Raw genomic sequence first — 26,707 nt, 5'->3', positions numbered from 1 at the left:
CCCACGACAGCAAAATAAAAAAAGCCCCGATAAGCAACGTGAGCGCCTTGGCTGTGCCTCAGAGCGGTGCTGGATGCCCCCGTTCCCCAGAACCCACAGGGTGTTGGGGGTGTTATTTGTGGGGTTCGTTCCCCCAACACAGGGTGCCCACGGGGTTATTTCACATCCCAAGGTCCCATTCCCACACACGAGGTGTTCGGGGTGCCCACGGGGTTATTTCACGTCCCGAGGTCTGTGTGGTGGCCGGGAAGCAGGGTGTCCCCCAGGGCACCCCTGGAGGAGAGGCTCTGGGCGCTGCATTCCCTCCCTTGTTTTTTCAGGAATGATTCGGGCCTCTTTTAGGTTGCCAGTTATTAGCTGCTTGTTGCTGCTGCTGTAAACGCGTCCTCGGAAGTGAGCTTCAAATAGATATTCGATTAATCACGGGAGGCCAAGCTGTGTTAATGACACAGCTAATAACATTAATGACACAGCTAATAATGTTAATAACATGTGGCTCGCGTGCCTACGGCGTCTTGTGCTGTAGCAGGGAACCCGCGGGGCTGGGGCAGAGCAGGCGGGCGGCGGGCCGGGCGTTGGGCTGTGAGGGCACCTCGGGGCTGCACCTGGGTGAAGTGTGTGTGTGAAATGTTGGTGTGCAGTTGGTGTACAGTTGGTGTACACCTGGGTACGATGGTGTGTGTGAAATATTGTTGTGCAGTCGGTGTACAGTTGGTGTACACCTGGGTACGATGGTGTGTGTGAAATATCGTTGTGCAGTTGGTGTACAGTTGGTGTACACGTGGGCACAATGGTGTACACGAATATATTGGTGTACAATTGGTGTGTAATTGGTGCACACCTGGTTACAATGGTGTGCGTGAAATATTTCTGTGTGACCCTGGGGTGGGAGGGGAGGGGAGGGGAGGGGAGGGGAGGGGAGGGGAGGGGAGGGGAGGGAAGGGGAGGGGAGGGAAGGGAAGGGAAGGGAAGGGAAGGGAAGGGAAGGGAAGGGAAGGGAAGGGAAGGGAAGGGAAGGGAAGGGAAGGGAAGGGAAGGGAAGGGAAGGGAAGGGAAGGGAAGGGAAGGGAAGGGAAGGGAAGGGAAGGGGGGACGGCGGCGGGGGCGGAACGGATCTGCGCGGCTCTCGCTCCCCGCCGAGGCCCGGCCGGGTGGGAGCCGCCCGCGGCGGTTGCCATGGCAGCTCGCGCCGCCGCTTCCTGTGTAGATTCGAACGGGCGGGCGGGGCGCTCCCGTGGTGCCGCGCGCGGGGCAGCGGGGAGGGGGGGGGGGGCGGAGCTTCCTGCCGGGGCCGCCGCCATATTGGGGAGCGCTGGGGCCGGCGCCGTGACAGGAGGAGGCGGAGCGGGGCCGGGCCGGGCCGGGCCGGGCGGGCAGGCAGGCAGGCAGGTGGGTAGGGGCCGGCCGGGGGCCGGCCGGGGGCCGGGGGTACGGGCAGGGGGGGGTGAAGGGTGCGGGAGAGGCCTCCGGGGGGGCCGGGCAGGGAGCCCGGGGTAGGCCCCGGCTGCTGGGGCCCGGCCTTGGGCTCCCCGGTCGGGGCGGGCTCGGGGGGAGCCGCGGAGCAGCCCCGAAACCCCCCCCCCCCCCTCAGGAGCCGGCCGTGTCCATGCTGCCGTGCTCCCGGCGGCTGTGGGGGCCGGAGGGAGCCCGGCGCCGCTCGGGGCCTTCTGTCGTTACCGTGCCGGGGGTGGCCGCCGAGGGGAGCGGTCCGGGAGCTCGGCCAGGGCAGGGCTGAGGGCTGCGAGCTCCGCACCGGGCGTGTGGCGGCCGGGGGGGTGTGGGTGTGGGTGTGGGCGTGCTGGCAGCCCGCGCCGCGCCCTGGGGTCGTGGCGGAGTCACCCGTCAGCTGTCACGGGCTTCCCCGCCCGCGTGGGTTTCCCTCGGTTGTGGCTCTCCCGAAGGCACGGTGCTCGTTTGCTCGTGGGTTTCCTCGCTGAGCCTTGCTCGGCTCGCGTGTTCGGTGGCGAGCCTGGCGTCGTGTGCCTGAGGTTCCTGACGGAGCAGTTCCCCCGCTGGCAGCGGCACCTCCCGGTAAAGCCCGGATTTTTTTTTTTTTTTTAATTGCTGTTGTTATTATTTTAGGCCGAAGCAGAATTTTCTGGGGCTGTTTACTGGAACTGCTGCGCCTTCTAAGCCTTACAGCTCTTGTTCGGTGAACTGACCGGGGGCACTGCTGCGTCTTCAGTAGTTTAAGCGCTGTGATGGAGCAGGCGTCTGAATCGCCTGACTTCGGCGCAGCTCCGCGGACGAGGCTGCTGGTGAATTTTTAATCCTGGCTTTTAAAGCGCTGCCTTCTGATAAGGCTGTCGGTAAGGCAGACCTTTTCCCTCGAGCTGGTGCCCTCAGCAGCTGCCTGCGCTTTGTTTCGAGGCTTAAGATAAGCGGGCAGATGTGCTCCGAGTTTTTGTTTCCGTTCTGAAATGAAACCGAAGGTTGGTGAAGCCGATTCCTTTCGGTGTTTGTGGGAAGTCGCCCTGCTCCGACGCAGCCTGCGGGTAGGTGAGTGGGGCAGGCGCCGCCCGGGGGCTGCGGGGCCTAGGAGAGGCGGTGGCCGGCCTTTGTGCTTAAGGTGCTCTTGGCTTCCCTCTGCCTCTCAAAGCTGGCTGCGCGCAGGGCAGGGCGCGCAAACTACTTCGAAAGAAACCCCAAAGCGTCGGTCAGACGCTAAGAAGTGCACCCGGCAGCCTTTCTCTCGGGCTGCTCTCGAGTCTGGAACGCTTGGCGTGGCCAAGCTCTGCCCTTAAGACCCCTTACCCCAGGCCCCTGCGTGCTTCACCCGGTGCGCCCCTGCCTCCTCCTCGCTCAGCGGCTTTCAGTGGTCAGAGTAAATAAGCCAAAGGCAGGTGTCCTCGGGGCGCTCGCCAACAGGAGCGCCGCCACGCGCCGGCCGATGAGCAGCCAAAAGCAGAAGCTCCGTCCCGCTGGCCGCCCGGCGGCGGGGTGACCCGGGGACCAGTGTCCTCGGGGCAGGGACCAGGCGCCCGCTGGCGTCTCGGGGGCCGGGGCTGCCGGGGGGGCTCTGCTCTCGGCTCCAGAGCAGCCGCGGCGTGGAGGCGACGTGGAGAAGGCGTGCGTCCTGTCCGCGTGCCGGTTCCGGGGGTCCTGCCCCGCCTCCCTGCCCAGCCGTGCCCTTATCCTCTCGCCCCCGCAGCAGGGAGTTGTTCCGCTCTGCCTTGCCCGAGCGCGGCCGGCAGGAGCCCGCCTCGTCACCTCGCAGCGGGGCGAAAGGAGCCGACAGCACTTGCGTGGGGCCGCCTCGGTCCCGGCCCGCTCTGACCCAAAAGGCCGGGTGCTCGCACCTCGCTTGGCACGGGGACCCGTGCCGACTGCTGCATCTCCCCCGCTGCGGAGTTTTTCCTGCTGCCTCCCGTTTGTTTTGCTTTCGCACCGGACGAACCCGTTGGGAGCGTTCCCGCTAATTAGGCGCGGGGGTTGCCTTCCGACCCCCGGGGCGGGAGATGGCACAGCGGCGACCCCGCAGCGCGCGCGCTGCCTCGTGGGGCCGCGTGTGTTTCCCGGCCCGTGGCTTCCCACGCTGCTGGAGACTCTGTGCTCTTCTCAGGCTCCCTGCAGCAGGCGCGGCTCACACGTTTGTGAAGCAGCACGGGGAAAAGGAGAACTAATCGCTACCTGCAGGCGGTAAAAAGGCTTTCTAACGGTGATGCTCTTCTGCGATGCCCCGCTGCGCGCACGATGGTCGGGTCTGCTCAGATAAGCCCCGTGCTCCTAGCAGGCTGCCGTGATCTGCGGGGAGACGTGTGGGGAATGAGGAGCGCCGTCTGGGAGGGTGAAGGAGCAACCCCACAGTTCTCCCGCCTTGTAAAGGCCGCTCGGAGCGAACCAGGAAACCCCTCGGCTGCGCGCGGCAGGGAGGGGGCCGCTGCCGCTGCTCCGTGCAGGTGGGCGTTGTGCGAATGGGGCGGCCGAAAACGTTCCCGTGCTCCGAGCACAGCGTGGCAGGCTCTGCTCCGGAAGGTTCCCTTCCAGTCGTGGAGAGGAGGAGGGTTTGGGGGGGGGGGTGGGGGGGGAAAAACCCATCCGGCCTGAAAGTGATGGAGAGATCTGAGCATCGCTTGCGTAGAAGAGGCCCCGGAGCAGCGTTCCCTCAGACGAGGTCCTGCGCCTGGCTTCTCGGGGCGGGGGGGGGGAAGCCCTCTGGGCTCGTGACGGTGTACTGAGGAGGGTTACCGGTTGGGGGGGGGCTTTATTTTTAGTAAGGGCTCTCCCAAATACGTTTTTCCCGTTTCCCTGAAGGTGTTACGGCGCTGTGCTTCTGCTGGCACGTGCAAGTCCCCGTCCTGGCCGGAGCTCTGGGCGCGAGCCGAGGGTGAGGTACGGAGAGCGGGCCGCCTGCGGCCTTGGTGTCCCGAGTGGCTCCAGGGAGCGCGGGTACGCCGCGCTCTGCTGGTCAGAGGTCCCCTGTCATCCGCTCGGGCTCTGGGGTGCTTTGAGAAGTAGACGCAGCCTTCACTCAGCTCCGAAGCTGCCTCGGGGAGGGCTGCGGAAAGTCCTGGAGCTTGTCTGAGTGCAGGTGGGGGTGCAGCGAGTCGCAGAACGCCGGACGTTTGTCACCTCCGGTGCTGGCCTGCGAGGAAGGGACGATGTCTGGTGACGCTGGCGGTGAAAGGAGGCACAAATAGCACCCGCTGCTCGTCTGTGAAGCTTGGTGTGGAGTGGCAGCAGCGTCTTGAGCTAAGGGTTGGGAGGCTGCGTGCAGGTAGGAGACGAAAACAGCGCTGGGGCCGCAGCTTTGGGGCGTTTTCTTTCCAATCCGGCTCGAGTTCAGTCTGTGCCTGCCGCCTGCCGGCTACAAGGCGGCCCCTGGGGGGTGTGGGCCCTCTGGAGCCAGTGGCAGCGGGTGTCTGAAGGCGTCTGTCACCTCGGGGGGCAGGAGGTGGTGGCACAGGCTGTGGAAAGGCAGAACCGAGGCGGATTTCTGCAGGACCCTCAGTGCAGAGCAGTGGCCGAAACGCGCTGACGCGACGTGGCGGCTCTCGCAGTAGCCGCTCGGCGGGCCTTGGTTTGGTGCCGGCGGGCGGAATTTCCTGCGGGCCTCAGGGGGAAGACGTCGCCCGTCACCTAACGCCGACGTTCACACCAGTACCGTAGTGAGCTGCCGGACGAGAAACCGCCCGGTTGCGGCTTTACCAGCGAGGAGACGTCGGTGAAACTTGCACAAGGCTCTGGCTTTTTGCGTCACTGCCGCTTTTGAACGGAAGCTCGTGATTTCAGAGGGTTTGTTGGGCACGGTGCGCACGCAGCACGCGTGGAGGTGTCGCTCTGGGTTAAGCGTGGAGGAGCTCAGCTTCAGCCTTGCCCGCCAGCGGAGCGCTGCGCTCCTCGCCGACACCAGCTCCGGTGCCGGGGCTGGCCTCGCAGCATCCCGCCCGCCTTTCTAACGGGCCCGATCACCAGCAAAAAAAGCGCTGCCTTCAGCGTGCGCAGAGGTCCGGGAACTAAAAGAACCCCTGACAGCTCAACCGCTCCTGCAGCCTGCGTGGCGGAGCTGCCCGGGGCAGCAGCTCGCCCCTGCCCCGCGCTGGCTCTCTGCTCGCAGAGCGGATCCAGCCCGGCAGCAGGCGTCCAGTTTTGGGGCCGAGGAGGTTTCACCCACCCAGCTTGAACGTGTGGCGCCGCCGGGCACGGCGGAGGTGCCCGCCCGTCCACCCGTGCCAGACGAGTCCCGCGGTTGTTGGCGGCTGAGGCCGGTGCCAACTCACTGCCCTGCGAGTGTTGCCCGGTGATGGGTTCAGAGAAACCTTGGGAAGAGCAAACGCCGGCTGCGGGGAAGCGGGGCATCTGGCTTTGATTTCCAGCCCCACTGTTCGTGACTGAGAGGCCGATGCGCTCGCTTACTGCGTCCCCTTGGTGAATCGTGGGGTCTTCCCGAGAGCTTTTAAATATTCATCACCGGAATAACGAAGTATTTTTCCCTTCAAACTGGCGCCATTAAATACGGGCCCGGAGAGAAGGCAGCCTCGCTGGGCCTGGGCAGGCTCTCGCTAACTAAATCTGCCTGCGGGAGGCTTTTCAGTTTCCCTTAAAGCCGTGGGAAAGGCTGCGCCTGAGAACTGGGGGCTGTGACTGCAAGCTTATTTCTTTAAGAAATAAAAAATCCCGAGGAACCGGGTGCTCCGTACTCAGTTTGGGATCCTGTTTTGTTACCGGTTACGTGCTTTGTGCCTGGGGAAGGCAGGTGGCGGTTGTGTTCAAGAAGGATTTGTGTTTTCTGACTGAGTTTTGGTATTTTCTCCACGCGCCTTACATCCTACCCGCGAGCTGGCTGGATTGTATCCCGGCTAATGTTACTCAGAACAATGCTTCCAGGTGAGGTCGTGGCGCTCAACAGGTGCGCCCTGTTCTTTTTTTTTTGTTGACCCAACCTTGGTGCGTCCAAACGCTTCGCGTTTTTTCCTCAGTACGGGTCTGGTTTTAATAAGCCGGCGCGCAGAACGCCAGGGCGGGCAGCGAGCTGAGTGCGGGCGTTTTTGCAGAACTGGTCCCTCTGTTTGGACACAGCCTGTACCCGTTGGGGCCTTTCAGCAGGCGCTGAAGGCGAGGTGACGAGCGTGGGCTTTGTGCCGTGGCTCACCTGAGCAGGGAGTCCCTGGCTGTCCTGTTACAGCAGCGTTGTGCCGCTCTTAAAAACGGAGCTAACGGGGAGGAGAGGGGCCAAACGCGAGGCGCTGGTGGTGGCGGGAGGCTCTGACAACGCCAAAGGCAGGAGAACTTTCAAGCGCGCGAATGGAATCCAAAATTTATCCGAATCCCAAATTTAGGGAGGGCGAAGGGGAGGAGAGGAAGTCTGGCAGTTCACGTTCGATGTGCGTCACGTGGGGCTTTATTCCGAAGCGCCCGAAGCCTGACGGAGGGCGCCGCGGGGCGTAACGGTGCTGCTGCGCCCTGCCTGCGCAGCCCCTCCCCTGTCGTTCGCTCTGCGCGCGCTGCGTTCCTGACCGGGAGCCGTGGTGGTCTAAATCTGTCCGGTCTGAGTGGAAAGCTCCGAAAGTGAACGCGTTGGATATGCGGAATCAAAAACATCACGTTCCTGCGGGACTGGGTCTGCATCTCCCACGCTGAGCCCTTCTGGGAAGACGCTTCGGATGTGCGGTGCCCCCAGCTGATCGCGCACCTCGTGTGGGTTCCGCAAGCTGGGTTTTCTTACTCGCGGTGTAAAAAAATACGTCTTGTGGAAACGCTGGGTTTGAGAGGTCCTGCTGGCCTCAAAGAAAGGTTTGGGAGATTGTGAGTAGTAAAGGTAGTGGTAAGGCAGCTGAACAATAGGAGGAAGTGTTTGACATGGCAGGCACTGAGATTTCTTTTTTGATATTATTACCAAATGAGTTTAACGATAAAACTCTTCTAAATGCTCACTCGCAGTAACGCCGTCGCTGCCTCTCCGCTGTGTTGGGTGGAAGCTGCTCACTGTTAAATTTGGTGGCGTTCTCCTGCCTTTCCTCTGAGGGAACGTATGGGAGAAATGTGTTACGTTAAAAAAGAAGAGAGCCCGGGGGAGGAGGTGGCCGAGGTGAGCGGGTGTGCTTGGCAGCCGCTGTTTCGGGGCTGCTCCTGTAATAGTGCTGGCGTGCTTAATGGCCAGGAACAGGGCGGCTTTTCGGTGTCTGTAAGAGGTCCAAGCTCCAGCACTACCAAACCGCTCGAGTGGCGGGGCGGTAGCCGCTAGTCCAGGGTTCGTGCGCTGTCCTCGTGCTTTCCCGTCCGTTTGCGGCACGCTGGAGTTCCCGGTCACGTCCCGCCAGGCTGCTGCTCTCCTCCTAACCTGGCGTGCACCCGCGGCGAGCGTCCGCTCCTGGGGGCAGGGAGCGGGGCCCGGCTCTGCCCGGCCCTCCTGCGCCGCGGCCTCCCAGGTCTCCCAAATCCGTATCTCGAGGCAGCGCCGTTCGTGGGGCCGGGCCTCCAGCCGGCCCCAGCGAATGTTTATACGATAGCAGGCGATTGAAAATCCCCTCACCTTCCGCAGAGCTTCCAGGTGCCTCCGCGTTGCAGGGTTCTGTGCGGCGTGCGCTCGTTCCGCCTTTCCCTCTGGAGATGTTTATCTCGGGCTGAGCGACCAGCCTGGCACGGCTGCTGGGGAGGCTGGGCGCGGGCAGGGCTGCTCGGGGGAAGGCTGCAGCTCCGCGCCCTCCCGGAAGGGTTCGTTATCCTTCATCGACGCGTGCCGTAACTTAGCCAATTCTAGCTAATGAAGCAGCCCTCTCATAAAGCGGGCGCTGGAGCGACACGTGGATTGCAGCACGGCCTCACCGTGCAGCCGTAGCTGGGCTGGCTTTATGGTAGCCCAGGGGCAGATGTGGGGCAGCGCGGGTGTCAGAGATGGAACGCTCCCTCAGGGGGCTCCCCAGCCCAGAGCTGCCCCTGTTCCTGCGCTTCAGGGCACTAAAAGGCTGCCGCGTGTGCGCCGTGGATGAAATATCCACGCTGGCACAGAGGTGCCTGCCTCTGGCCCGCGGTGCCACGGGCCGTGGGCATCCGATCCCTGCACGCCTGCGTACCTGGGGCTCGCTAAGCTGCGCTGCCGCGGTTGGCGAGCGTGAGGTCGCGGTCTGTGCTCGGGCTGTTGCATGCTTCGGTCCTACCAGCTGCAAAATGCCGATTGCCTGTTCGGGTGGATTAACAACCAAGGGCAGCAATACAGGAAAACACTTCCATCAGCAACCTCGCGCTGGGCTTTATCGCACAGGGTTGATAACGCTGCTGTGGAGGGGGAAAGCGGTCTCTGGTTTAAAGAAGAGTCTTGAGAGATGCTGGAGGCTGCTTCTGCGTGAAGAGGTGTGATATTTTGGTGCTTTTCTCCCCCCATCTGTTGCAGCAGGCTAATTACTGATTGGGCTTCATGAACATAAATTCCTGAGGCTGCCGAACTCCCCAACCCCTATCCGTTCCACCATGGACCAGGATTATGAGAGACGTCTCCTACGCCAAATCAACATCCAGAATGAAAACACGATGCCTTGTGTAAGTACGGATGGTCTGTACCAAGGGATCTGAGCCTGCAAGTGAAGTGCTCGTCTGTGTTGCCCGTGACTGTTTTCAGTTGAGCTTTGGAAGATGTGGGAACCTGTGTCCTTTGTGGGGCTGTGACCAGATGAGAGCTCCTGAGCTGTTCTAGGAGTAACCAAATAACCCCGCTCCAACAGTGCTTCCACGCAGACAAGCTCAGTTCAGGTTGCAAAAGTGAGTTAAGATATGCTTATGTAGTGCAGTGATGCCTTTTACTAAATAATCTCAGGAATCACAGGCAGTGTAAAAAGGTTGAGGATTAACAAACAAAAAGCCTTAGGACTGGAGGCTGAAGCAGCTAGAGAAGAAGCTAAAGAGCAGGGGAGGCGGTAGTGTATTTCTGTCCCTGAGAAAGCTACGGAGCAAATCCTTCTGGAAACCATTTCCAGACATGAGGGACCCAAATGTGTTTGAAAGCAGTCAGCACAAACTTACCAAGGGCAAATCATGCCTGACCAACCGGCGAGCCTTCTACGAAGGCACCATTTAACGTGATGGATGGGAGGAGGGAGCACGTGTCGTTTGCACTGACTTCAGCGAGGCTTTTGGCGCGGTCTCCCAGAGCAGAATTGAAGGTGGGTGGTCTGCAGGAGGGGAGGCAATCTAGCTGGGCTCAGAATAGTCGTCAGGAGTCAGCCTGGCTAGTGACCAGCCTCTGGGGTGAGTGCTGCTGAATGCCTTCACTGGGGAGCAGAGCAGAGGGAGGCGGTGCGCGATCCCCGAGTTCCTGGGTGATGCCGTAGTGGGGGGAGTTGTTGAAGTACCTGGGATAGAGGTATTTCCTGCGTTCAGGGGGAGCTTGGCAGGCTGGAGAAACTAGCCCTCTTCTGAGCCGCGGTCCTCTCCGCTACGAGTTGCTGTATGAAAAAGAATGTGATCGCACTTGAGGACTCGGCAGCGCACCCAGCGAGCGTTCTGCCCTGCTCTCGCCTTCCCTGCGTTTGCCTTGGCAGCATCAGCTTGAAAAGGGGCAGTGCGAAAGGCGCTGCTTAATTGCTTCTCTTGACAGACGTTCCTGTGACAGCTGGACTGGGTGCGCGTACTCATTCTGCTAAGGGGATAAACCAGTGTTTTGCTCTTCTATTTTGGCATATTTAGCTTTGACAAGGCCTCTTTGATGTTTGTCAGACCCCCCTGCTGGGATCAACACTTGTTCTTGCATGTGTCTAAATCTCTAATTCAGGTAGCAGAGATGAGAAGAACCCTGACGCCTTCCAATTCTCCCATGTCCTCTCCGAGTAAGCACGGAGACAGGTTCATTCCTTCAAGAGCCGGGGCCAACTGGAGCATCAACTTCCACAGAATAAACGTAAGCTTTGCTCCCTTCTCCTGCAGCTCAAAGCCTTTGAAGTGAGGAAATGGCGCGTTTCATTTTGGCTGGCATTTCATTTTGGCTCTGCTTATCTTCTGAGCCATGGTCTGCTGCTGCCCTTAAAGAGTTCCTTTGAATGTGTACCTCCTGGCCCACAGGTGCAGCCTGTTTGCAGACTTCTTTGTTTGCTATTTTACATGCATTGTGATGGTTCTGTGTGGTGATGGTGTGGTTTTGTTTTTTTTTTTCCCCCCTTTCAGGAAAATGAAAAATCACCAAGTCAAAACAGAAAAGCAAAGGATGCTACATCGGACAATGGCAAAGGTGAGACCTTCTTTCTGCTGCTTGTAGCCTTGGCTACGGCTTTTATTCCAAATTGATGCCGAGTTTGGAAATTAAGTGAACGCTGGCACTTTTGTGCTTATCTTAAGCAAAAAGCCACGCTGGTGTTTTGTGCATGTGTGTCACAAGAGTGAGCACCTGGTCACCTCAGTGGGCTGCTGCTGAGCGTCTGGGAAGCAAGGGCCTGTTTGTATCTCTTGATTTATTGAGTCACGGAAGTAATTTCCTGATGGTGTGGAAGGAGGGGAGGCTTGCTGCTAATCTTAATTCCAAGCTGGAGTCCCAGGCTTATGAAGAGGCCCTGTGAGTGTAGAAGTCAGGCAGTTGTGACCCAGTCGGTCCCTGCAGAGGTGCTTGTGGCTTCAGAGTTCCCTGCCTAAGCGCTCGTTTGGGTTCACAGATGGCCTTGCTTACTCCGCCCTGCTGAAGAATGAACTCTTAGGAGCAGGGATCGAGAAAGTGCAGGACCCGCAGACGGAAGACAGGAGGTTGCAGCCGTCCACTCCAGAGAAGAAGTCCCTCTTCACTGTAAGTTGGTCTGCATTTAAAACAAAGGGAGCTTGTGTGTCTTGTGTCGTGGGAGCAAAGCACGTGGTTCTGTCAAGTTGCTAATGCAAGAGAGTTGGTGTTAAGATTTTACTGATGTAAGTTGAGGAGCAAACTTGGTGGCCTATAAAGAGAACGTAAGTATCTGTAGCAAGCTACGTACTTCTTATTTCTGTACTGGCAAGGAAGCTGGGTGGGAACAAAGCTTTTTTGGACGCTCTTAAGACTGGGTAAATGACCAAATCAAGGTTTTGGTCTTCAGTGGAAGTTTTTGTATGGTCCTGGAACATCTGGAAAAGAGGGGAACTGAAAAGGCTGGAAAACTGGCAGTGGATGTTGGAGCTAGCTGGGCACTGGTGCCTGTGCGAGTGGTTTACATCAGGCTTGGGCATGGTGGTGTTCTTACTGGGTGTGTTTTCTCTCTGCAGTATTCTCTCAGCACAAAACGTTCCAGTCCGGATGATGGTAACGAGGTCTCGCCGTATTCCTTGTCTCCTGTCAGCAACAAAAGGTAGTACTGATTCCAGACAGACTTCTGCAGTGGGGGAGTGTTGAAACAGGTTTCAGTGAGGTGTTTCAGTGATGTTCTCCAGGGTTTCTCTTTAAGGCAACCAAAATTGCCACATGAATTGGTTTGGGAAGTCTGAGAAGGTAATAAGTAGGGACAGTCAGGTTCCCTAAGGATTCCTGAGTACACCCCAGCTGCTTAATACCGAATGTGTCCTGACCAGCCCTCAGCAGCCAGCTTGTTGTTTTGCTTCCCAGCTCCTTTATAGAACCAGAGACTAACTCCTAACATGCTGGAAAGCATTTTGCTGCCTCTTTGTGTATCTCTATAGAAATGCAGGTACGCGCTAAAGACTAGCTGCATCTGTCCATGCCATCTGCTGTGATGTGTGATATTCTGTAGTTGTTTTTCTCTCACTGTAAACAGTCAGAAGCTGTTACGATCACCCCGAAAACCAACTCGGAAAATCTCAAAGATTCCTTTCAAAGTGTTGGATGCCCCAGAACTGCAGGACGACTTCTACCTGAACCTGGTAGACTGGTCCTCTCTTAACGTCCTCAGCGTTGGCCTTGGCACATGTGTTTACCTGTGGAGTGCTTGTACGAGCCAGGTAAATGATGACCAGTGTCTGGAGAGTGATGTACCTGTTGCTGTGGGTGTTCTCCAGCTGCAGCACCTTTCAGAACTACGGAACACGCTGTGGGAGGGATTCAGTGCTTGTAATGCTCTGTCCCAAACCAGGAGATTAGCTCTGGAGGTAGCTAATGCAGCGTGACAATAGCAAGTATTTCTCATTCTGTCTTATCCTCAAGGTAACCCGACTGTGCGATCTGTCCGTGGAAGGAGATTCTGTAACGTCCGTGGGCTGGTCAGAACGGGTCAGTATAACACTGGCAGTGACAAGTGAAATGCAATTCAAATGCTATCACCGTAGCTGTATAGCCCTTCATTGCAAGCTCTAAAATCATGGATTATTTTTCTGTGTTCTCCCAAACTCCCTGTGTGCTGTTCATCAAATGTGTTTCTCGTCTCTGCTAAACGAGAGGGGATAGAGAGTAACCTCTTGTATCTTGACACTCTGGAGGCACTTGCTAAGAGGTATGGGAGGGGAAAAAAAAAAACATTTTATTGTCGAGAGCTGGAGAAGTGACCTGATTCTAAGTATATTTCAGCCGGGCTGCTTGGCTCCCCCCTTCAATAGGGAAAAGATGCAAGATGGAAGAACTCTGGATGCTTTCCATCTTGTGGGATTTATCTGAAGTCTTTTCAGCATCTAGCTTTTTGTTTTATTTCTGTCTGTACTTACTGGCTTTACTGATCGTGGTTTTCTGTTTGTCTAGGGGAACTTGGTAGCCGTTGGCACTCACAAGGGCTTTGTACAGATCTGGGATGCAGCTGCAGGAAAAAAGCTCTCCATGCTAGAGGGGCACACGGCCAGAGTTGGTAAGGAGGTGGAGTTTCCACATGTTTTGTTTCTTGATTTTTTTTTTTTTTTTTACTTCTCTCCCTGAACTCAGACAGTACCAGAATTGATATTTATGCCCTGCTGTGTCCTGAGCTGCCTTTAAAACATTGCCACCTAGTAATTGTGGTGTTCTGATCTTGGGTGTGGTGGTGTTTGAGTGACTATTGCAGCAGGTGTTTCCTCCATGTCTGCTGAGGCATTTTGGGTTTGGTTACAACACTTTCTCACTGCCACTGCCTTCCGGTTTCAGCCCTGCAGGCAGGCAGCTTTACACTGAGATTTCCAGTTCCCTTATGCTTCGGGGACTGTTCTTCTGTTTTTCTTTGGTTTTTTGTAAATTTTTGGTCAGAGCTGTTGTGAATCTGAATTCTGAGGTGAGATTTGGGGAGTCAAGATAGCTTTTGAGTTCTGTTTCTGTGCTTTACTGCTCAGTGAAATGGGGTTAGCGATAGATTTGCCTGCAGCAAGCTTACTGAAGATATCTTTGTATGCCATTTTAAGACTCCAGGCAGGGTATATAAAGGAGGGTCCCTAAGCACTGGTGGTTTTTTTTTTGTAAACCTCCTGCAGTTCTGGTGGCTGTGTGCTGCCTGCACGCTCCTGCAAGGCTCCCAAAACGTGCCCTTAGGCTGTTGCTCTCTGCCCGTGTTACAGGTGCCTTGGCATGGAACGCGGACCAGCTGTCTTCTGGGAGTCGAGACAGAATGATCCTTCAGAGGGACATCCGCACCCCGCCCCTGCAGTCAGAGCGGCGGCTCCAGGGCCACAGGCAGGAGGTCTGTGGGCTCAAATGGTCTACGGACCACCAGCTCCTGGCCTCTGGGGGAAATGATAACAAGGTATAGTACTTACAGCTGGTCCCATGAGGCTCGGTATCTCTAGATCTTCGCAGGGAAATGTCAGGTCCCCTTTCTCCAAGGATATTCATCTGCTCTGTGAAGGGGCTTTTGTTTCAGTTGTTGGACTGTGCCCAACGATAAATCATGCTAAGCTTCTACTCAGTCTCCTCTCTGTAATAAAATTAAAGAGGCAAATTTAATTTTGCTTCTCTATTTGGCTAATTAAATCTCTAGCTTGACTCAGGGTTTTGAGTTCAATAAAGCTACTGCTAAGCTGTACTTCCTGGCTTGGTTTAGGTAGCGTATAGTCTCAAGTTTGTTGCAATAATGTTTATGTATGTGGAAGGAAACCGAGTTTAGAAGCTATATAAGTTTTAATACCTATAGCACAGACTTGCAGTTCACTGAACACCATATGGAAGAAGCATCTGTTCTGAAGAAAGTGTTCAGAGCCCTTTGGAGCGGGTTGCTAGGTAGTGAATTTGCCCAGTGTATGTGTGACAGCATGGTTGTACAAAGTTCTTCCTCAGAATATCTTGCAGTGAGCTTGCACGTGCTTCCTGACGTGTGCTGGGGTCATACAGCCACAAAGACAAAAGGGGGGTTTGAGGTGACATTCGGTGACACCGTGTTGCTGGCTTTACAAGCTTAACTGAAGGACTTCCTTGTGACCCAGTGGTGAAGTGGCTCCTCAGCTGAGTGTGGCGGCAGGGTGGGACAGGCTGCAGGGCTGAAATAGCTGAGACACATGTGCTTGGGCAGAGCTGTGGGAAATCGTCGTGTTGCCCAACCACCCTCGTCAATCCCAGTGCGACATCGTGGTTTGTGGGTGTCGCGGACACGTGACTGCAGTGCAAGTTCGATCACGTCTTTCCTCTCTGCCAGCTCCTCGTCTGGAATCACTCCAGCCTGAGTCCTGTCCAACAATACACAGAGCATCTTGCAGCAGTAAAAGCCATCGCCTGGTCTCCGCACCAGCACGGCCTCCTCGCCTCTGGCGGCGGGACAGCCGACCGCTGCATACGCTTCTGGAACACACTCACCGGGCAGCCTCTGCAGTGCATTGACACCGGGTCACAAGTGTGCAACCTGGCCTGGTCAAAGCACGCCAACGAGCTAGTAAGTTCCTCCCTGTGCAGCGCTGCTGCTGAGCTCTCCTGCGTTCGGGAGCGTAACTCGTTTCCCTCTCCGCTTTCAGGTGAGTACCCATGGATACTCGCAGAACCAGATCCTCGTCTGGAAATACCCCTCATTAACTCAAGTAGCAAAGCTAACAGGGCACTCGTACAGAGTCTTATATCTGGTAAGCACCGGCCTTGCCTCTGAAACCTTCTGTCCCTACTGAACTGGCTGTGCATGTGCTGGGATGAGACCTGAAGCTGCAGCGCTGGTGGCGCTGTGAGCAGCCTCTGCTCTTGGTGGAGGTATGAATGTTGCCCTGCAAGCAAAGAAAAAAGCTCTGTATCTGGTTTCCTTGCCTGCAAGGGATACTTTGATTTGCTGCTATGGAAATGTGAGGCTTTATTAATGAATAGCAAAGCTTGCCAAAACTCTTCTGAGGAAGCACGGGAAAGTCTTCTTGTTCCCTTAAGACTTTGTCACTGTTCCGTTGGTAACTGCAAGCAGGGGAAGAACTTGATGCTTTCAGTCCTCCTAATTCCGTATTGAAATGCCTGATGCACCTAATCCCTTTGATTTCTTACCTGCTTTGTTAATGTTACATAGGGCTTTCAGTGGATTCTTAACGTGATAAATATGCTGATAGTGTCTTGTGAGGTAGGTTCCAACCGAAGTGACTAATGACTGGCATTTGCCAGCTCTATCACACTTCCTGCCTTAACACACATTTATAATCCGGGGAGGAATAGCCTCAGTTACAACTGGCATGGATTTCTTAACACAGGAATCGTTTCTACGATAATTCCACCCATGTGTTCCAGAGCTGCGTAAGTAAGATGCAAGTGCTCGAGTTGGCACCTACTGAGGCTGAGTGAGGCACATGAAAGCAGAGGTGGTAGTCTGGTGTCTCACCGCCAGCCAAGTAGGAAGGGGAGTAGAATACCTCTGATGCATTCCAACGAAGATTTGGTTTCAACCTCAAATATGTAACAGATACTAAAGGCTGCTCTCTCCTGCCTTAGGCAATGTCCCCTGATGGGGAGGCCATAGTTACGGGAGCTGGAGATGAAACTTTGCGGTTCTGGAACGTCTTCAGTAAAACTCGCTCGACAAAGGTAAGGATGTGCTGCGCAGCTGGCTGCAGCCGTGTCCTGCAGCAGGCTCAGCCTTCGGCAGGGGATTCGGTCAGTTCCCTCTGTTCTTCGGCCTTGCCTCTGGCTTCGTTACCTTATCCTGTGGGTTGAGGGGAGGATGCAGTGAAGGGTTAAACTGGACTGCAGTATAAAAGGGTTTGCAGTCATATGCAATAAAAGGTTGCCTCTGCACACCCAAGTAGTGTGACAGAACGTCATTCTGGCTGTTAGGGAGCTGCTGAACGCAGCAGCATTGCAGGGAGCTCACCTCCAGCCCGTATTCTGTGCTCACGTGCTGCTATCAACTGGCCGTGCCCTCGGACTTGATTGTCCTCTAGCTCCTTGCGTAAGCGCTTAAAGTGGTGGCTGGGGTGGAAATGGGATCGTGGTACCGCCACTAACAACGTGCCATCGCCGAAAGCAGGCTGTGCCAGATGCTCCGGGAGCTTTTCTGGGTGTCTCGTGGAGGCAGTGGAGAATGGCAGTGAGATCGTAAGGAATGAGCTGTGGGGAGCGGGCGTTGCAGGCGCCTGGGTACACCCTGGCTCTAGGGTGCAGCTTCCCACAGAGCTGTGGGAATGGCATGCTTGCCTGCCACACGCCTCGTTATCAGTTGGAAAAAAATACAACATGGGAATATTTATGGCATTGGACTTTGAATGTTTAGCCCAGATCAGTGCCCTGAGCTGGAGATACCTCACCAGCGTTTTTTAATTTAAAAAAAAATAAATAAATCACGTGGAATAACGCTGCAGCAAAGCTTTTAAGTGCTGAAGTACCTGCTTTGCCTTTTCTTTTTAGGAGTCTGTATCCGTTCTCAACCTCTTCACCAGGATACGGTAAACCCCATGTACTGCAATCCAAGAGACTACAGCCTGCCGTTCCAGGATAAAACCACTACCTTGGTGTGCATGGAACCCCAAACGATCGGCCAGAAGGGGAGGGAGTGCCAGCAGGACTGGAGGATGGACCCAACAGATGCTAATTAAATATGTGCTTGTGAACCACGCCGGGCAGTATTTGGGATGGGGTTGGGGAGGGGAGGGAACTGCCAAAGGTTTATGGATTCATCCTTCGTAAAGGGGAACGGGTACAAGAGAAATGTTGAACCAGCACCCTCCAACCCTCGCTTTGTGTACTGGAGAAAACCTGTTTACACAGACCACCGAGACCGGACCAAGGCCATCCCAACTGCTGTGTTGTCTGCTCTTAGGAGAGATGAGAGCATCCTCGCCTCTGTGGGAAGGGGCTTAACGTGCTGCTGCGGGTCCCTCTAACCTCGGATGGACACCTTTGGAGGTAGGAGCCAGCCAGACTTGTTCAATGCAACTGGTGCGTGGGGACTAGGCTCTAGGCGGGGCATTAGCCTCTCTGGTATCTAAGGGCATTGTTTAGAGCCTGGGATCCCCATGACATGAAAAAACTGGAGAACCGCTTATTTTTTCCAGATAAAGCAGGTACTGCGGTACTTGCCGTTCTTGTAAGACAGCTTGATTTTGGCATGCTTACCAGCTGCCTTCAAACATGCATCTTGGGGCTTTAAACTTTAGAGGAGACTTTGAAGAGGCTCCACCTCAGAGGGAATGCATTCAAAGAAATTTAAAATTGCTATCGCATGTTTTAGGCTGATTCTTTTAGTTAACAGAGAGGAAAAACAATGGCTTTAAAAACAAAACAGAAACAACACGCATGTGGAGCTTCCCACAGTGCCCTTTGTGGCGGCTGGTTGCTCTGGAGTCTTCTTGAGGACAAAAGCAGTTGAGATGTGCTTGAGAAACAAAACAACTCCTGTGGATCTTTTTCAGAGAGAGCATGGCCTCTTCTGGCTGGAAGGGGGGAAACACCGCGTCTGGGCAAGGGGGGTTTCTTTTTCTAAGGCGAGGAAGAAGTGTTGCTTTTTTTTTTTTTATCTCCAAGTCAATGCCAGGGACCTGTTGTTTTTTTGTGTTTTTTTTAAGTTGTATGGGAAGAGTGCCTGCTTGTGTGTTCGGAGCCTGTGTGATGAGTGCCGTGGGATGTGATGCAAAGCACTTGTGTGTATGTGTTGCTTTTAATTTAAGGAGAAGCTGTTACGCTTGCAGCAGCCTGTTCCTGTCTTACCTTGTACATGTGCCAATGCTTCCTGCTGCGCACCTGGCTCCTGCCTGCCTCGTGCCCTCTCTTGTGCACTGGGATGTGCGTGCTGTTTCCTGTTCTCATTTGGATTTTCCCGGCTGTGTATATAGACCTTGACCTGTTCTCTGTAGAGTGTATAGGCAGTACTTTTTTTTTCCTGAATCCAGACTGTAGGGGTAGTGGTAGGAAAATGCCTGCCCCTCCCCAGCGCCACCAGTATCCTTGGGGTGAGCGGGTGAGGCGGAGGGGAGGCTGGTACAGCAGTAAGGTGCAGCTCTGCTCACTACAGCCTTGACCCCGTGTGTGCCATCGTGCCAGCGCCTGGATCAGGCTCACCCACGGCTCACGCTACCTCTGCACGTCGCAGGTACCCAGGGGCACGTACGTGTGCCAGGGGCTCCCCGCTCCCACCGGCACCGAACCTCCAAAGCCCAAAGCGGCAGCCGCATCCCACAGCCTCACCTGCCCCCAAAATGTAATTTCTGTGTGATTTGTGAAACCCAGTCTCAGCACGACTACATTGTGGTTCTCGCAGCAGGAGCGTGGGGCTTGGTTTTAAAAATTGTCTGCTGGCCTCCTGCTGCCTTTCCTGCTGCTTGTTGTACGTTCACTGGCACTGTTCGATGTCACGGTGTGGAGGGACCACTGCAAAGCACCGCGGAGCTGTTAATTAAGTCAGGTCACTAAGCTGGCAAGTGGCTCGGGGGCCACCTGCAGCAGGACGTGGTTGTCACGGGTTGTCTGTGGGTTGTCACCCTGCAGGGCAGCTGCACCTGGGGACGGGGCTGTTTGCACCCAGGGCAGGAGGTGGGTGGCCGCTGCTGGGCCTTTTGGGCTGCGGATGCCTCCTGTGGGTCCGCGCGCGCAGACCCTCGGACGCTGCTTTCTCCTCCGGGAGGAAGTCAGCGATGGGGTGGGGGCATCGGAGAGGTGTCAGAGCTGGGAGGTTTCACTGCCTTGTGCCCGTTCTGTAGCAGAAGGTGCCCGGGGGTGGCACTGGGTGAGCGTGGGGCTGAGGCTGCCCCTGGGGGGCTTGCTGGGGGCTCCTGCACCGCTGCTGGTGGTCGCTGCGTGGTGTCGGTGTTCCCTCCTGGGGAGGGGGCAGCGTGCTCAGCACACACAGCCCTTGGGCCGTGGCTGCTGCTCGTTGCTGCCTGTGCTCCTGCCTCCAGCTGTGCCCCTCTGCTCACAAACTGCACCTCTTGCTCTGCCTGGTGCGCGCAGGGCAGCCCCTGGCTTCCCCCAGTCGGGGCTGAAGCGGGGACCTGGTCCCCGCGGGTACCTCCCCGCACGAGGGGGTGCTCCTGGGTGTGCGCGTGACACCGGTGGCTGGCTGGGGTGTGCTGCGGTGTGTTACCTGGGCAAAAGAGCAGAGCCTCCGTGCGCTTGTGGTGTGTGTGTGATCCACAAGTGCTGAGCTGTGCGGGCGGGCTGAGCCGAGGGGTCCTCCCGGAGTCTGCGACCTTGTGGCGTTGTTATTTTTATTTATATTTATATATATATATATATATATATATATATATATATATATATATAAAGCATCACATGGTGGAAAAAAATATAGAGCGTTGTAACTTTTCCATGTAAAGCGTTCTAACTGGCATTAAACACATTGTGAATTTACGTCTCTGTGGCTCCAGTGGGTTTTTCACAGGGGGGCAGGAGCTGCGGCAGTGCCCCCCCAGGCTTCCAAGGCCCCAGGGCCCCCGCAAGCAGAGGCAGGCGCCGGCTGCCCAGTGCAGGTCTCTGCTCTGTGGCTGCTGCCCAGCTCCCGCCCGCCCCTGTTTGCTCTCCTGGGGCTGGCGGGGCAGGAAGGAGCAGCCCCGGCCCTTCCCCTGCAGGGCACAAAGGGAGCGAAGGTGCCTCGGCCCCGCTGCCCCACCCCAGCCCCCCGTTGTGTTGCGTGGGGGCCGTTGCTTGGTGCTGATTCCAGCACCGCTGTGGGCTCGCCTAGCGCCAGGCATGGAGCTGGGGGCGCACAGGCCCTGGGTGCCGCAGAGCACCCTCGAGACCGACTTCCCCCTGCCCCTGTACAGGTGAGCCCCTCGCCCCCGTGGGACCCCCGTGGCTGGGGCCTGGGGGCCATGCGGGTGGGGGCACGAAGCCCTCCTGCCCCCCTTCCCTTCCTGCCCGCAGTGACCAGTATGTGACGCTGCGGGGGCCCCGCCAGGCCCCCGTGCTGAAGCAGGCCCTGCGCTGGAAGACCACCCCCATGGGCTGGGACGCCGCGGGGCAGAGCTGGTCCACGGGGCTGAGCGGCTGGGATGCGCCGGGGGGCCCCTGGTACGCCCTGACCCCCGGCATTGCCCGGTGCCGCTGGCAGCGCGCCCACAACCCCCATGAGCTGGAGCCCCTGCCCCCGGGTATGGTTCTGGGGTGGGGGGGGGTCCTGGGTTGGGAGGGGGCACTTGGGGGTGGTGGCAGTGGAGGGAGAGAAGCCAGGGGGCTGACCCAGAAGCATGGGGGGGGGAGGAAGGGATGGGGATGGGTGGGTTCCTGGGGCGGTTGGGGATGACCCTGCTGCAGGGTGGGGGTCCTGCTGCCTGGCCCCAGCTCTGCTTCCCCCCAGTTCATGCCCAGCACCTGCGGGAGGTGGCGTGGTGGGACCCCGTCTGCCCTGCCGCCTACCCCGGACCCCGCACCCGCTGGGGAGCCTTCCTCTGGCAGGAGCGCCCCATCCTGGGCAAGGAGTACGGTAAGAGCTGGAGGGGCGGCGGGGGGGCATCTGCCAGTGCCCCCTCCTCACCCCTCTCCCTTCCCCTCCGCAGTTGCCACCCGCAGCCAGAGCCCCAGGGCGCTGGGGGGCAGCCCGGGGTACGTCCCCCTGCTGTCCTCCTGCCGCCCCCCCTGCACTGCCCGCGATGTCCGCACCTGGAGCCTCCTCCAGCACCAGCCCTCCACCCGCCAGTAAAGGGCACGGTGCCTGTGGCTGTCCCGGTTCTTTGTGGGGATGGGGGGGGCTGAGCGGGGGTCGTCGGGGCCAGGCCTGTGGCTCAGCGCTGGATGCTGCCCGTACCCCACCCCAAAACGTCTCTCTGGGGTTAGGGGAGAGCCTCGCAGCCTCCCTGGGCCCATCCCAAGGAATAAGGCAGCATTGTCACGGGGTGGGGTGAGGTGGGGCCCCCGCACAGCGCAGGCAGCACCCCCTCACCTCTTTATTAATTAAATAGTTTGGTCCCATTGTCCCCACCTGCCCTGCAATGGGCCCCCCGGTGTCGGCACCCCCCTGGGGTGGCTGTCCCATGCGGGGAGATGACTCCAGCCACACCCCCGGGTCCTCTCTGCCCCTCAGGCCGGTGCCCCTGTGCCCACGCAGGGAGCTCAGGGCGGGTGGGGGGGAGCAGCGAGATGGAGCCCCACGGCCTGCGGGGGCTCCTCTGGGGGCTGGAAGGCACCCGGGCTTGGAGCCCCCCAACCCCTGCTGCTGACGACCAGGTCCCTGCTGGCCTCACGTCTTCTTGCCCCTCCTGGGGGAGGCAGGGTGAGGGGGTTCCCGTTGTGCCAGGGATAGAGGGGCTGCTGCCCCCCCTCACTGGTGCAACAGGTCCAGGTCTGGCCAAGCCCCCGCGTCCGCCAGCTGCTGCTCCAGCTGCAGGATGCGCAGCCCGATGTACCCCGAGGTCAGCAGCAGGGACACCATCCTGGGGACAGGGTGGCGTCAGGCACCGGGCAGAGCCGGGAGGTGGCAGCTGGGGCCACCATGATTGGGGGGTACGGGGGGGGCCCTGCCCCGGGACTCACAGCAGCAGGTAGATGAGGATGATGGTGCTGAAGGGGCTCAGTGGCGCAGCAGTCCGGGCGCGGGGCGCTGGGCTGGGATCCCCTGCTGGGACAAGGAGGTGTTGGGGACAGTCCTGGAGCACCGTGGCCATGCCTGGGCAGCGTCAGGTCCCTGGTCTGGCCACGCTGAGGCTGCGCAGCTCCGCTGAGGGCCCCGCTCACCTCTGCCTACAGCCGGCGCATCCTCTGCTGTCACCGCTGCCTCCTCCTCGTCTTGGCTCACCTCCTCTGCACCCAACCAGGGGATGTTCATTGAGTGCCCGGGGTGCGGGTGGTGGCCCTGGGGTCCCCGAGAGGCCCCTGCGCTCCCCGGTGTCCCAGAAGAGGCTGTTTGGGTGCCCGAGGGGGGCTGCGAGGGCCTGGCGGGGTGTGAGGGCGGCCGCTCACCCGGCGGCTCCAGGAGGCTGTCGGGCTCCGCAGCGCTCTCCTCTAGGTCTGACTGGCTTGAGGTCTGCAGGAGGACAAGCCCTGGTCACAGGGCACAACATGGGGACACGGGGGGACGTGGAGGAGGGCACCTGTGCTGCCCTGGGCTGGGGGTTTTCACCACAATGTCCCCCCAGTCCCCTCTGCCCCCCCCCCAAAATAAGCCTTTCCCGGGTATCACCGCCGCATCCGTCCCTGCGGCCGTGCCTCCATCCACCGCAGAGCCGCTGCTGGCCCTTCCTCAGCCTTACCAGAGGCTTCTTAAGGATTTGCGCGGCGCTGCCGTTGAGGGGAGAGGCCAGGGGGCTCCAGCCGTTGTCCTGGACAAGGAGAGATGGAGCAGGGCACTGGAGGGCACAGAGCCCGGCCCCCCCCGCCCGGCGCAGCGCATACCTGCAGGTGTTTGCAGAGCGACTTCAGGAGCTGGAACGTGGCCTCCCGCTGGCGCAGCGACACGAAGAGGAACTGCGGGCAGGGGGACAGGCGGTCGCGTCCTGGGTCAGCCTCAGGTCCCCCCGACCTCCCCCTCCCAGCACTCACCTTGTCCCCCTCGGCCGTGCGGATGCTGAGCGCGTTGGGCACCAGCAGCGCCATGTTGGTCTTCTTGAGGGCGCAGATGGACGTGATGGGGACGACCGCCTGTGGGGAAGGGGCAGAGTCAGGCCCCGCGCCCCCGCAGCTGCCCCGCGCCCCCGCGGCTGCCCCACCTTGATGTCCTTGAGCAGCAGGCTGGCGTGGAAGCAGACGTGGCCGGAGGAGACGTAGAGGCGGCCATGGTAGGGCACCTCTCGCTGCCAGGCGCAGGAGAAGCAGGCCAGCAGCGCTTCCCGCCCGGCGATCTCCTCGAAGGCTTTGCGGAAGCTGGAGCTGCGCTTGTTCAGCTGCGGGGGGAAGCTGGGACGTGGGGCCGAGCCCTGGCACGGTGGGCACCCCGCGGTCCCCACTCCGACATCGGCCACCGAACCAGGACAGGCGCCCATGGTGCTGGGGTCCCCTCTCCTTGCCCTGGCACCCCCGGACTCACCGAGGAGGACAGGGATCCGTGCTGGCCTCCAGCCACCTCAGCCTCCTCCGTCTCCTTACAGGAGGGGTCGTAGGTTTTGGACCTGGCAGGGAGCAGCAGGCAGGGTGAGCTGAGTCCCCTCGTGTCCCCGGGACATGAGGACACGCAGACACGAGCAGCACCCACCTGGTGAGTGCGGGGTGCGACCCCGGCTGGGTGCCCGCACTGCCCCTCTCCTCCAGGCTCTGCCACCGCTTCTCCCCCAGCACCGCCTTCCTGCTCTTCTTCAGCTTCCCCGACATGAAGGAGGAGTGCGGCACGCTGCAGGGGGATGGGGCAGGTGAGGGGCAAACGGTCCCTGCTGGGACCAGGAGAGCAAAGCCCACCCCATGCCTGCACCGTGCTGGGTGTTTGGCTGCGGTTATCCACAGCTGATGATGCACGGGGCGACCCTTGTCCAGCTGTGCCCCGGTGTCCCCAGGCAGGGCAAGGGACACCGCCTGTCTCCAGGAGCAGGGCAGGTCCCTACACCTCGAGGTCTCACCGGGACATTTCGGGGGGCACCACAGGCATTGCAATCGCCCTTTGCAGCATCTCTGGATGCCACCAGCCCCCGCATGCCCCCACGCCCTGGTGTCCCCATCCCCGTGGCCCCACAGGGTGCACCCAGCGTGGTGGCAATTATGGCCCCGCTGCCCCGCTCCAGGAAGAGCCGCACCCCGGCCGCGCGCTCTCCTCATGGCCACGGCGCTCCTGGGGACAGCAGCCGGGTCCCCGAGGTGGCCGCAGCACCCCCAGCGCCCTGCTCACAGGCAGGAGCTGGCAGCAGGTGACAGCTCCTGGGTCCCTCCGTGGCTGGCCGAGCTCCAGAGCAGACAGACACGTGGGGCCGGTGCTGGATCAAAGTGCACGGAGCAAAACCCCTGGACCGGGGCTGCTGCTGCCCACCCCAGGCGGTACCTGGTGGCGGGGAGAGCTGAGCCCTCCCGTCCCGTCCCGTCCCGTCCCGTCCCGCTGCGCCGCAGCCCCGCGCTCGCCCAGCTCCCACGCACGCTCCTTGCTCCTTCCAGACCTGGCCCTCAGCCGCCGTCTCCTCCTCCTCCTCCTCCTCCCAGTGAGGAAGGGCAGGCAGGCGGGGCTGAGACCGGCCGCAGCAGGTTTGCAGGGAGGCGTCGGGGCAAATACCAACGTGGGGCTGCTGGAGCAAACACCACCTGGAGGGGGGGGGCTCTGAAGGGTTGGACGGGCACTGCCACCGCGATGGCACGGCCATGGGGGCCCCCAGCTCCTGGTGGGATGTGGGATGCTGGTGGGACGCAGGATCCCGGTGGGATGCAGGATGCTGGTCCTGTGCCCATCCCGCGGTGCCCACGGGACAAAGATCCTCTGCATGCAGAGTCCCTGGGGTGTGCTGGTGCCAGCACTGAGGGGGTGACTGACGCCGCCACCATCTGACCCTGACAGCGGGAGCGCCTCGCAGCACCCACCAACCCGGGGGGTGGCAAGGGGCACGGGGCTCCCTCACCCCACAGCTGCCATGCAGCCCACAAAGGGGGCTGGGGCTCGCCAGGCCCGGTCCCCCTGCAGCCCCGGGAGTGTCCGCGCCACCCCAAAACAAGCTGTAAACAAAGGGCCAAGGGCAGGGGCCGGGCCGCTCCAAGGACAGGAGGGAAATCCCTTGCCCATGCCCGCTGGGGCATGTGCCAAGGCCGCCCAGCCCTGGCTCACCCTTGCTCTCTGCCCTGCGCTGACAAAGCCTTTCCCACAGCTCCACGGGGAGCAGTTGTAACCCCGGGGGTGGCGCAGCACCGGGGTCCAGCACCACAGCACCAGGGTCCAGCAGCGCAGCACCGGGGCACTGCAATCCCCAGCCCCGCACCCCCGGGGACCCCCAGGTCCCGGCACCAAGAGCATCGCCAGCCACCCCATGCATGCCCTGCGGTCACACCCGCCCCATCCTTACACACCCCCACACACACCCCCGTGGCGCACACGTCACTTGTGCGCCCACACCCCCACATGCACTCCCCTCCTCCCCCCCCCGCACACCCACTGCACACTCACACCACTCCTTACTGCAGGGCTCCAAGCACCCCAGGCACCACCTCCGCAGGGTGTGCACGTGTCGTCGTTGTGCACGTGCAAAGATGGGCATGCACAGGTGTGCAAGGCACATGCAGCACCTGCAGGCTCATGCAGGGCTGCACGCGCCCTGCCTATGTGCAGTCCACTGCTCACGTACACACAGCACAGGCCAGCCATGCACACGCACACACGCATTGCACGCGTGTACACCTGCTCACACGCAGCCCCTTGCACGCTCTCCAGGCGCCGCTGCCCTCCTGGCCCCATGCACGCACAGCCCTGGTGTGCCCGTGGTGCTGGGTGGCTGTGGCTGGGTCCCCACGGGCGCTGGGTGGGCTGGCAGGGGACACACAGCAGGGAGCAGTGGGAGACACTGCGGGGACACCACGGGGACACCACAGGGACACCAAACACCCCGGCCATGCCCTGGGCCACAGGTGCAGCTCCCAGCCCCGGTCCCTGGGGCTCTTGTTGCCGCACAACACGGCCACGGCCCTACGGCCCCACCGGCCTCTGCAGGTCCCCGGGGGTCCCGTGGGGCCCTGCCACAGGCAGCGCCTGCCCCAGGGTCCAGCCCCCCGTGAAAGCCCCCGGCACCCCGCGCCCCGTTCGGTTTTGGGCCCCTCAGTACCAGAAGGACATCGAGGGCCTGGAGCGTGTCCAGAGCAGGGCTACGAGGGTGGGGAAGGGCCTGGGACACGAGTCCGTGAGGGGCGGCTGGGGGTGCTCGGTCTGGAGGCGGCTCAGGGGAGGCCTCGCTGCTCTCTGCAGCTCCCTGAGAGGAGCGGGGAGCTGGGGGTCGGCCTCTGCTCACAGGTAACTGTGCCAGGACCAGAGGGAACGGCCTCGAGTTGCGCCGGGGGAGGTTCGGGCTGGAAACGAGGAGACATTTCTGTCAGAAAGAGCCGTCAGGCCTTGGGATGGGTTGCTCAGGGAGGTGGTGGCGTCACCGTCCCTGGGGGTGTTCAAGGAGAGGCTGGACGTGGTGCTTGGGGACATGGTTCGGTGGTGAC

General features: G+C 59.5%; 3 protein-coding genes across 3 annotated transcripts; 2 read left to right on the top strand and 1 right to left on the bottom strand.

Moving 5' to 3' along the window:
- Positions 1–1,269: 1,269 nt before the first annotated feature.
- Positions 1,270–19,915, top strand: FZR1 (fizzy and cell division cycle 20 related 1). The gene is made up of 14 exons (XM_035568169.2): positions 1,270–1,389; positions 8,834–8,976; positions 10,205–10,330; positions 10,594–10,657; positions 11,076–11,203; positions 11,650–11,732; positions 12,156–12,339; positions 12,542–12,607; positions 13,070–13,172; positions 13,849–14,033; positions 14,919–15,152; positions 15,232–15,336; positions 16,175–16,267; positions 17,087–19,915. Exons 2-14 carry the CDS (start codon positions 8,908–8,910, stop codon positions 17,126–17,128), a joined length of 1,482 nt encoding a protein of 493 aa, XP_035424062.1. The 5' UTR covers positions 1,270–1,389; positions 8,834–8,907; the 3' UTR covers positions 17,129–19,915.
- Positions 19,916–20,362: 447 nt separating this feature from the next.
- Positions 20,363–21,311, top strand: TEKTIP1 (tektin bundle interacting protein 1). The gene is made up of 4 exons (XM_035568177.1): positions 20,363–20,436; positions 20,537–20,763; positions 20,970–21,095; positions 21,169–21,311. The coding sequence occupies exons 1-4, from the start codon at positions 20,363–20,365 to the stop codon at positions 21,309–21,311; spliced, it is 570 nt and encodes a 189-aa protein (XP_035424070.1).
- A 618-nt stretch (positions 21,312–21,929) lies between these two features.
- Positions 21,930–26,666, bottom strand: LOC118258985 (GRAM domain-containing protein 2A-like). The gene is made up of 11 exons (XM_050715692.1): positions 26,326–26,666; positions 23,796–23,930; positions 23,631–23,712; positions 23,314–23,487; positions 23,147–23,245; positions 23,000–23,071; positions 22,858–22,926; positions 22,568–22,631; positions 22,343–22,408; positions 22,142–22,223; positions 21,930–22,041 (listed from the first exon to the last, which is right to left on the bottom strand). The coding sequence occupies exons 1-11, from the start codon at positions 26,334–26,336 to the stop codon at positions 21,930–21,932; spliced, it is 966 nt and encodes a 321-aa protein (XP_050571649.1). The 5' UTR covers positions 26,337–26,666.
- Between the last annotated feature and the right edge of the window lie 41 nt (positions 26,667–26,707).

Source organism: Cygnus atratus, chromosome 26, assembly GCF_013377495.2.
Source record: "Cygnus atratus isolate AKBS03 ecotype Queensland, Australia chromosome 26, CAtr_DNAZoo_HiC_assembly, whole genome shotgun sequence".
NCBI lineage: Eukaryota > Metazoa > Chordata > Aves > Anseriformes > Anatidae > Cygnus > Cygnus atratus.
The sequence above is the reverse complement of the archived record's forward strand: the minus strand, read 5'-3'. Positions and strand labels throughout refer to the sequence as shown.

Coding starts and splice junctions, on each gene's coding strand:
- FZR1 (XM_035568169.2), top strand. CDS start 8,908: ATGGACCAGGATTATGAGAGACGTCTCCTACGCCAAATCAACATCCAG. Junction 11,204..11,649: donor AGAAGAAGTCCCTCTTCACT/GTAAGTTGGTCT, acceptor TTCTCTCTGCAG/TATTCTCTCAGCACAAAACG. Junction 15,153..15,231: donor CAAAGCACGCCAACGAGCTA/GTAAGTTCCTCC, acceptor CTCCGCTTTCAG/GTGAGTACCCATGGATACTC.
- TEKTIP1 (XM_035568177.1), top strand. CDS start 20,363: ATGGAGCTGGGGGCGCACAGGCCCTGGGTGCCGCAGAGCACCCTCGAG. Junction 20,437..20,536: donor TTCCCCCTGCCCCTGTACAG/GTGAGCCCCTCG, acceptor TCCTGCCCGCAG/TGACCAGTATGTGACGCTGC. Junction 20,764..20,969: donor GCTGGAGCCCCTGCCCCCGG/GTATGGTTCTGG, acceptor GCTTCCCCCCAG/TTCATGCCCAGCACCTGCGG.
- LOC118258985 (XM_050715692.1), bottom strand. Junction 22,224..22,342: donor TGCGCCGGCTGTAGGCAGAG/GTGAGCGGGGCC, acceptor TTGTCCCAGCAG/GGGATCCCAGCCCAGCGCCC. Junction 22,042..22,141: donor ATCCTCATCTACCTGCTGCT/GTGAGTCCCGGG, acceptor CCCTGTCCCCAG/GATGGTGTCCCTGCTGCTGA.